This window comes from Aphis gossypii, chromosome 3 (assembly GCF_020184175.1).
Source record: "Aphis gossypii isolate Hap1 chromosome 3, ASM2018417v2, whole genome shotgun sequence".
NCBI classification, from domain to species: Eukaryota; Metazoa; Arthropoda; class Insecta; order Hemiptera; family Aphididae; genus Aphis; species Aphis gossypii.
The window spans coordinates 17,487,379-17,498,267 of record NC_065532.1 but is presented as its reverse complement, the minus strand read 5'-3'; the positions used below and the strand labels follow the sequence as shown (position 1 = coordinate 17,498,267).

The 10,889-nt window shown below is 24.1% G+C and overlaps 1 protein-coding gene across 1 annotated transcript; it reads right to left on the bottom strand.

Moving 5' to 3' along the window:
- Nucleotides 1–52: 52 nt before the first annotated feature.
- Nucleotides 53–10,242, bottom strand: LOC114130983 (uncharacterized). Its single transcript, XM_027996089.2, has 7 exons — nt 10,002–10,242; nt 9,776–9,842; nt 9,568–9,704; nt 4,027–4,386; nt 3,215–3,290; nt 1,414–1,521; nt 53–475 (listed from the first exon to the last, which is right to left on the bottom strand). The coding sequence occupies exons 1-7, from the start codon at nt 10,124–10,126 to the stop codon at nt 395–397; spliced, it is 954 nt and encodes a 317-aa protein (XP_027851890.2). The 5' UTR covers nt 10,127–10,242; the 3' UTR covers nt 53–394.
- Nucleotides 10,243–10,889: the final 647 nt, after the last annotated feature.

Sequence of the window (10,889 nt, the reverse complement as noted above, 5' to 3'; positions counted from 1 at the left end):
AAGCGGTGTGGTGGTGGTAGTGGCGAGTCGTGGCAGGGAAGAGTAAATATAAATCGTAAATAGGATATGGCAGCGACGGCAGCGTTAGCGGGCCACTTTTTGCGTACGGTACCTACGCGTGCGTTTCCTAGTAGAAAAGACCTTAAAAAAAAAAAACTGTGGTCGACTATGATATTATAATATTACTTATATGTAAGATACGTGGTCAACGGTGGAATACGCTGCACTATATAATAAATATTATAACATCGGAGTATATACCTATAATATATTGTATTGATAAAATATTTTCTTTATTGTTTTCTTTAACAAATTTTTGTTTTTAACGTATTATAGTTTTTTTTTTTTTTTTAGGTAAATGCGTTCATGGAATATTTTTATGCCCGTTGTATAATCACGATGGGGAACAGTAACCTTTTTTCTTTAAGCTTTTGATACTTTTGCCATCGATCGATATTTCAAAACACACGTTAATCTAGAAAACAAAACAAAATTCATACATTTATTATAGGTAGTATACATTTTTCGATTTTCTATACACAATACACATATTATTATGTTGTACAACGAACCAGCTGTAGTGTATAACAAATAATTTATTTGATGTATAAAATATAAAAAAGGTTTCATCAGATACTGTTCACATTATATCATAATCATACATATTACTATATTAGTATATTATTATCATAGACTCACATTTGAGTAATTTGGTAAAAACTATGATGGAAATGGACTAGTTTACTCGCAAAAATCGAAAGCATAACCTATTTTTTTAATTTGAACAAAAGTTTTAAAACTTATTTTATGGCTTAGAAACAAATCGCAAGTACTCATATCGTTAAAATATAATATTAAGTGAGTACATGAGAAATCATAAAAAAGGTGCTATAACTTGTTTGAAAATAAATAATGTAATGTTAACCCTATAATAATTATAATTCATGAAATAATATTATTAAGTTATTTTTGTAATCTAGAAAATGTTATAGTGTTGATAAAAATCATAAAAGAGACGTGAAATAAATGTACATATTTTATACTTGTAATTACATGCATTAACTTAAAAAAATAATATTTTTATCTTATATAAATGTATTGTATTTTTTTTTAATTTTAGAAAAATTATAAATTTATACTGTTGATTAATCTATAGGGGAGTACCTTTTTGCCCGCCGCAATTATTACTCTACTGCCGAATCGAAAGTATAGTAATCCCATAAATTGATTTATATGTTACAACTCTTAGTCCGGTCTTAGGTACAGGTACATATAAATTATGTTTTTATTTTTATATTTAAGATATTTTTTGGGTATGATCTTAGAAAAACCCAGAGTTAGGGAATACAATATACATACGTGATTACTGCAGGCATGTATATTATAATATAAATTGTGTTATAAATTACTTACCGAAGTGTTGACGTGAGTTGCAACTGAAGTCACTGGTCTCGGTAATACGTGGTTTCTCCCAGGCGTGCTAACGGCGGAAAACCAGCGTTTTTTCTTGTCTACTATCTTCTGTAAGAATAATAATAAGTAATAACAAATTATAATTATATAGGTAGTCATACACGTGTATTCATATCGACAGTCGATCAATGATTTATTGCACAATATAATCGAGCGGTTTATTTTCCTTAATAATTTATTTATGCCATAATATTATGCGATTGTAATGGACTAAATAATGTTAATGTTTTATATAGTTTATATTATGAAATGTATTTTTGATATTTCAATTGTGTATATAGAAAGTTAGTAGGTGTAGTATGTGACATATCATTATTCATTCAAGTCCATAAAATAGATTAAAAACTATTAAAAATTTAAAACTTTATATTTTCATAAACTATTATAAAGTTTACAATACATTGAGGAGTAAGTACTTACAATCAACATATTATACCTAGTATATGTTTTGATTGACATTAAAGATGTTAAATATAATTTGATTCAATTATTTTTATGGTGTTCATTTAGACTTGAAGTATAATGGTACAATAGTCACGCGAGGTTGAAATCAAATGAAATAATGCCTACTACTTATCTATATATATATGCATTTAATTGTTTTGGTATATAGTATATAATACTGTATAACATACATTTTTTTTTTTATTAATATGTAGACTGAATAATAATTCATTCATCATTGTGGTTACACATATTACACATCTCACATTTTATTTTTATATTGTAAGAATGACTTGTCTAATAAAAACAAGACAATAATTTTACATGATCACAATAGTTGTCTAGTACGTTAGCACCTGTTATAAATTATTCACGACCTTCAACTAAAATGTTGCCCTCCTTAAGTCTTAAGTATAGGATTGTGTATTACAATATATGTAAAATATTATATATTTACTGTCATTTTTCTGTTCATATCAGCAAATACAAATAAGTACTTACTTAAATAGTATCTGAGCTCTGAGTCTACAGAAACATAGAATATAAAGTAGGTTTATACTTTATAGACATATAGCAAAAATAATAATTAATAACTTTGCTATTTAAGATAATTTATGTTTACTATTGTATGTAGCTCTCTAATTTTATGTCACTTCAATAACTAAATTGACACTGTTTTTAATCGACCGAATAATTTTAAACAATTTGGTCTTTGAAGGTACCTACCTCGTATAAAGCGGGGTCAATATCTAAGCTACTATAGGCACCACATGGTTTAATGATGTTCATTATTCAGTTTGAACAGATTCAATAGCTCAAACCAAGAGCAAGGGATACGTATTATGTTATTCAGTTATAATTTCTATGTAAACTCAAAATGTTATGGGAATATTAATGAACTTCATAACTTGGTACACATTTATTGATATATAAATAAGGTAACTTTTATTTTGGAATTTTAATTTTAATTTTAATCTTTAATGGGGTTTTATGTTAAGATTAAATTATAAGTTAGGTTAGACTGTCTTCTAAATTATGATAATAATAATTCAGGTTTGTTTAAATCATCGAATATCTGTATCTACGAATACGTCATAATATAGGTACTACCTACGTTATACTATCATTATTTATTAATTTATAACATTTTCATAGATACCTATCCAATTAGAATCCAATTATATTTTTAAGTATAGGTACGGAGTACACAAAACATGAAAAATTGTGTAGGTATATTTGTCTCTCGTGCGTCATACAAAATACCTATAGATAAAGCGTTAAGAATTATACAACTTACCATTTGATGGGTTTCGATAGGTGGTAAAACATTTACGTTGTTATTTGGCCACTTTTTTTTTTTATGTTCTTTGTTACTGTAAAACATGATACAAACATATTTTTTTAAATAAAATGTTTCTTTCAGTTATTTTTAATTTAAATAGACATTATGTTCGCATATTGGCGTCATTTTATGGTACACCCACCAAGAAATTCTGAACGAAGATAATTTAAAAAAACTTATAATTATTCATAAAAGATTTAGCTGTAGACATGAATGAATTTAGTACTTAAATTAGTAAAGAAAATTGTCTAGAATATTATGGAACTAAATATTATGAAATTTAAATCAAAAATAATCTGATTGCATTTATCATTATTATAACAACATATCTATACAATCTATACTCTATAATATATGACCAAACTTCCCTAATTTTTAATTAGTAAAACTTACTTTCGGAATTTTTTAACTTTTGATGACTTACTATATTAATTTTTCTAACGAATAAAAAAATATTTATATTAAAAATATTTGTAGTCATATTATGCTTCACTACAAAGTGATATATTATAATAGTTATTAATTTATTATAGTTATTATATAAGTATATAACTATTGATTTCCAGACTGAATTTTTATAGAAAACATGCATAATAACTTATAATATAATATAGGTATACATTTTATGTTACATTGTTTTGAGAAGTACTCGTAAAATTAATTTAAGTTATCCAAATGATGATTAGGGGAATAGAAATAAAAACAAATGTATATCAATGATATCAAATAATTATTTAAACTATTGATTAAAATATTTAATTATTTACTTTTGTTGTTGGCACACAAGTCCACTTTGGTTAATTGTTTCTAAATTTGAACGGGACGATTTAAACATTATTGACGGTCTGCTAGTTGGTAGTATCGATGAAACAATTAATGCAGACTCTATTCGACCAGAAGAATTTCGTCGCGATTCTAACATAGATTGTCTTTGGCATACGCTTTTGATGCTAGTTTTGTCTAATATTCGTTGCCATAACGTTTCCGTCATGATCTTTACAACCCGATCTCGCAATAAATCTAAATCCCTGTTGTTAGCGGTTGACGGTTTACTGCGAGCCTTGCATTTTTGTTTATCATCCTCCTGAGTCTTTTCTCGTGAATATTCGATTCGTTTTCCAATTATTCTGTAATTTTCAATATTTTATAATGATACAAATCTGAGTTTCTAAAAAAATATATATAATAAAATAATAAAAACATTAGTATGATAGACACTAATAGTCAATAGGTACTAAATCTGTTGTCGTAGTGTTTAATATGTAGTGTTATAGATTCTAACATAACTAAAAAGAAACCATATATGCTTTATTATGTAAATAATAAAGTAAATAGTTGTATTCCTATTTAATTTGTACACAGCTATACCTACAAATATTAGAACATTATCTAAAGTCTGAATACATAAATGGAAACCAATATAGTGAGATAGTGAGTATTATAATATACAAATATTTAAGTTATAACTTCTACTAAGATACCTAAAGCAATAAAATACAAACAGTAATTTAATTGATTTCACAGTGAGTGACGTATATGATGTATATTTATCACAACATTATCATAGTGTTTTATATTTTTGAATACAAAATAAATCAAGAACAGTAAAAATGTTGTAAATCATTGTACCTAATAATTGTTATAAACATTTTTAGTCTACTATTGTAGATCATGAATACGAGAAAATAACAGAATTAATAACACAGTTAAATTACCTTTACTTTAAACTATAATTAAAATATAGGAATAATTTATTTATTTTCATTTAAAGTGTCGATTTAAATCTATAATGTTTTTATTTAAGATTGAATTAATTAATTTTCAAAAATTCTAAAAAAAATATATTTGTATTAAGTTTTGGCAACTCAATTATTTGAACTCTAATTTTTAATTAATATTTTTTTATTCAAAAAATACAAAGTTGTATTATTATGATTATTATTAATAATATACTATATAATATTACTAATATTATAGTAGGTATTGTTTTAAATAACTGAAGGATCTCCACAATTCCACATTAATTAGATACCAAAATATATTAAACAGATATAGGGAAAAATACCTATATTCATATTTTATTCCATTATTATATTATGATTTGACATTACATTTTTAATTTAATATAATTGATTTCTTTCGTAAATTATTATTAAAAAAAAATGTATTTGAATTTCATAAACTTAATTCTTTGTATTGCAGCTTGAAATCAAAGACATTATTTTAAACTCAGTAAAATAATTAAATCAAAAATATTTCTAATGATCAAACAAAATATTTTACATTGAGATACTCTGATACTATTCTACAACAAATAAATTGTTTGTCAATAAAAGTATTTGTATTCAAACGTCTACTTATATTGTTAAAGCAAAACTTCTTTGAATGAAAAATAAAACAACAAATAATCACATAAATGATTTTTGTCTTTTACTATTTAACATAGATTTATAGTGTACAAACATTGACATAAAAGGACTAATTTTTAAAATGTTTAAAGTATAATTTTTGAAAATTTTCAATAAATTATGTAACAATAAAATAAAATTATATTGAACTGATTATCTATTTAACAAATAAATCTGTACCAAAATGAAAATAAACGCCCCTGAATTCTGACTGTAATGAGACATTGATATAAAATATATTATGTGTTTACTGAAGTCATAATTAATGATAAGTTAATCTAAGAAGAATAAATATTTAACAAATGTATTTAACCCACAATGCTTTCAAATTTATTAATTTTATAAATTATAATCATTATTCATTATTATTCGACTAATGTTAAACTATATACATATTAATTATATGTTTAATTTAAATTATTTAACTAAAATATGATTTAAAGGAAAGAATAATGTACGAAGTTAATTATAATTTATAGAAATTTAATAAATTCCAAAAATGTACAAATTTAAAGATCTTTATCGCATTTTAATGAAAAAAATATTTAACCTTTAAAATAAATATCCAAGTATTTTTATATTTTGAGTGAATTACAAACTTTGACACTAAACCTTTTATAAATAGCTCACCCAACCTTTATGTATATTATAGCTTGATATGTTGCAATGTATATTCTGTATAATTTACAATATTGACATCAGTTAAGTATAAGTATACATTAAATGTAAATAGTAGGAGTCTGTAAGTCAAGTTTGGGATTGTCATTTAACCTAAAATATATTCGTCGCCTATCACAAAATCAATAGAAAAAACTTGTCTTAAAATATCTATACTAAGTGTGAATATATATAGTTAAAAACATCTAATCAAAATCAAATAATATTAATCATAATTATAAAAAATTTTTTACATATCAATAATATATTTATATGAGTCTAAAATTTAAATAAATTAAAACCTACAGCAGGTTAGGAGGCATAGTATATTATACATATTTACATATTATATTATGCTAAAATAATAAATATTAAATTTATTTTTAATTTGTAATAGAGTAAGAAAGGTTTATTCGTACTTCTTCTAATTTATAACTTTTGGATCTGTCATCAGATAAATCTAAAGACTCATTATGTTAAACATATAATGTTTTAATTAGAAATGGGACATATTATATTACGTGTCATACTATTTAAAATATTTATTTATAGGTTTAACTTGTCGAAATCTGATGTTTTTTTTTTTAATTTAAAAATGTAAATTAATATTTTATAATAAATTTGAAAATTAATTTTTATATAGTTCTCAATAACTATGAACGACATCATCATAAATATGTATACCTACCTAAATTACGGGTTATTATTATTTATTATATATTTACTAAACTTTGTCATATTATGATTAATTAATGAAAGTAATTAAAAACCAAGTCATATTTAAAATGTTGTAACTTCCAATTTAGTGTTAATGCAAATACAATACCATAAAAAGTTTTTGATTAATATTATTAAACTTAATTCTATATTACGGTTAACCATCATCTAAATACTTTAAAAATTAAAATAATGCCCATAATAGTATAGGTAATACCGTAGAGAATTCTGATATTTGACTGTAGTACATAAACTATATTAAAATATTAATAAAAATCATGCGTTTTACCATTCAAATAAATTATTCTTTTTTGATTAAAGCGGGATGCTATGACTGGTATATTTGACAAATAGTCACTAGTGTATGTACTTTCATTCCATAAAAAAGATATACAAATATACAGTTTTATCCATGTACTATTAATTTCTATATATACGTGTTTACTGAAAATCGTGATGGTAAATTTGGTACAACTCAAAGGAATGGTAAATACACTTAAATATACTTCAATAGTTGCATTAGTTTTCCCGCTACTTGTTTGTCTAGTTATGGAAATGTGTAGTATAGTATATAAGCAATCAAATGTAGCACTACTTTTTAGTGAAAAATAAACCTCTAAGGAAAAAGAACTTTAGATGGAAAAAATAGTAAAATATTTAAATATGGGATATAAGTCTTCAGATATAATAATGATAATGAAATAATTATCGCGAAATAAAAAAAAGCAAAAACTAAAGTGGCGAAAGAAAAAAGAGCAAAATCCAAAACAAGGAAAAAGGCCAATTTTTATACATAGTTATTTACATCTACTCGTTTTATAGTGAGAGTTGAGGGATAGGTAATGTTTATTATTATCGTTATGTTTTTAAAATTAAATAATACAATTTTTTTAAGTATAACAGAGTGATTATCTAACCTCAACAATTGATTTGGTTTAAGGATGTTACAGTTTACTAATTTTTTCAATTGATTTAGTAAAATAACTGGTACACGGGTGGGTCAGATTTATGGAGGTCTTCGTTGATTAAATTATTTAGATCATATTATTCCTTACATTGTTTATACTAATTTAAAAAAAGGTTGTACTCAAAGATTGTATTTACAAAAGGTTAAAAAAAAAATCAAAGGATTCAAAAGACAAATCTCGAATTTCTATGTATTTTTTAAATCTCGTCATACTCTCACATAAACAATGCGCGCGCACTTCTTTGGCTTTTTTTATTATCATTAGTATCGATTGTATTTTAGATTTTTTTATATTATATGCAGATTATGATGTGAGCTTATCGCGCACTACTTTTATACGTATTGTCTATACTTCATTATTTTCAATCTATTTCCTAATAAATTGTATAAATTTAATATTATTCTCACCTATTATGTTTTTGTGAATTTAATTTATTCAATAATATTGAATAATTAATTATTGGTTTAAAATATATATTATTTTATTAATTGAATGAATACGGGCATGGGGTGTACATTTTGAACATAAATATAGTAAAATCACTAAAATCTACTATTATATATCTCTTCAACTTTATTTAGAATTAAAAATAAAACTATAATACACTACGGCGTTATCTATAGGCTTTTTAGGTACATCCGGGTCTTGGGTGTGTTTCGCAATTTATTATTATCTTATAAGTATCTTATTATTATCTTATAAGTTATAACAGTACATAATATAAATCATACAATAATTACATACATACCTAGATATTATTAATTAATACAAACTGATCCACAATATTAACTAAATGCACTTTTTAAGAATAAACTTAGTAGTAATAGATTTTATTTTTATGAAGATATCGTATAATATTTTAAAATAGATCAATAAATATTTAAATTTTGTTTAAGCATTTAAATAGATTTTTCTCATTTAGACTAAGTAAATTATACATAACAATACAGTTAAGTTATTTTTTTTTTTGGTTTAAGTAACATCAGTAAGGAGTCATTATATAACAAAATATCATAATATTATAATCAATATGGCAATAATTTAACATTCTAATCATATTTCCTTTTCACCAATATTGAACGTTTATTAACTGCGTGGAAAGTTGAGTTTGTTATACTGCCTATACTTTACTATGTATTAGGATAATACTGCATATTTATTAAATATTCTAGATATTGAAGAATTTGTTTTATAAACTAATCATATATAATATTGGCTAAATATACACTATACACATTACACATACTATTATTTCTATACTTGTCAAATATACCAGTTGCGAAAACTCTGTATCTCAGTATAAGCAATAAAGAATAATTTACAACCACAGTTATTACTATTAATTCATACTGTAAAAACTTAATTCAAGAGTATTTATTTATTATGACGTGGTGTATAACCAATAAAATTTATTTGATATTGTACCTGTGTATGAAGAATATCGTGTCATTTATAGCTGACAATAATATTTAAGTTAATTTGAAAGTAGGTACACTCATTTGTATATTTATCGTGAATAACACTTATAGGAAAAACTATAAATTTTGAAAATAAAGACCTTAGGTGTGGAATTTGTTTCCATTGTTCATATTCAGAGCGTAGTCGATTGTGACATGCATCAGAAAAATTTTCTTCATCGTGGAGTATGCGTTGTGCTTCATTTATAAAATTGGTGACTTGATAACTATCTTCCGCCTACAAAATTTAACCGTTAAACGATTATGTATAACATTTTAGGAGTATTCAATACATATATATATACATACATCTAACCATGAAGCAGTTGAATCCTCTGGTGTCATAGGAACATAATTTTCAAGAACATCTTTGCTGCTAAATAAAAAATAAAAACATAATTTTTAAGTGTGATTAAAACGCATAATGATTATTGTTATTGTTTAATGTTTCTTGTAGATTTATTTTGCAATTTTTAAAAACTTGTAAAGTTTATAACAATAGTATACATATTAGAATAGACTAGAGTAAACCTACCAGTATGAATTTGGTGATGTGGAAAATTTAGACTCAACGGTATTTTGCTTGTTAATTAAATTGCTTCCGACAGACATATATGATGCACGAACATCGTTTAGTTTCTTCCGATTCGTCACCGTCATAGTTTGTGTGATTATTGTCTTGTTGGATTATTCTCTTAAGAGAAAATGCGTACGACATAGTTTTGTGCCACATTCGTAGGTCATGAAAATTAAAGTTGAATCGATACATCCACTGCCTAGGCGACTAATGTACAAACTTACAACGAACAGCGGAGTAGCGTATATGTATGCACAGGGCGCACCAGGTGGCTAAAGAAAAATACTCAATGATGTGTAAGCAATTTATATATGTATTATGTATATATAAAAAAATCTATTTTTGTTTGAACAAAAATCAACTTCGTAAAAGCCTAGATTAGGTAATATTATTTAAACAAAATATGTAAGATCATCGAATGTTTCGAAACTTACAAAATAAATATGTATTGTACTTTGTACTCTAATTATTCATTGGATACCTACCTAAAAATATAAATTTAATACAAACTATATTAAATTTATTTATTTTAATTTAATTCTATATTATTTTATACTTTAAAAAATAATATCGTCCATACTAAAAATATAAAAATATTATAACAAATGTAACAATGAATTTCTAATGGCAACGTTGTAAAGAGTTTTAAGAAAAAAAATATTTTTTTTTATCTAAATACTGTAAAATAATGTAAGTAAATAGGAACTTATTCAATTCTGTATTAAATTTTAACATTTTATATTTTAATTTAGATTAGTAAAATGTATATAAACAACAATAGGTACTTTTTTCAGAAAAATTTTTTAACCGATTTTAATTTCTACTTCTCAGTAATAAGATGTATAG

Bases quoted from the DNA above. Each gene is read 5' to 3' on its own strand.
- LOC114130983 (XM_027996089.2), bottom strand. From the start codon at position 10,126: ATGACGGTGACGAATCGGAAGAAACTAAACGATGTTCGTGCATCATAT. The intron at 1,522-3,214 runs GTAAGTTGTATA...TTATTCTTACAG, and splicing joins CTATCGAAACCCATCAAATG to AAGATAGTAGACAAGAAAAA. The intron at 476-1,413 runs GTAAGTAATTTA...TTTGTTTTCTAG, and splicing joins CAACTCACGTCAACACTTCG to ATTAACGTGTGTTTTGAAAT.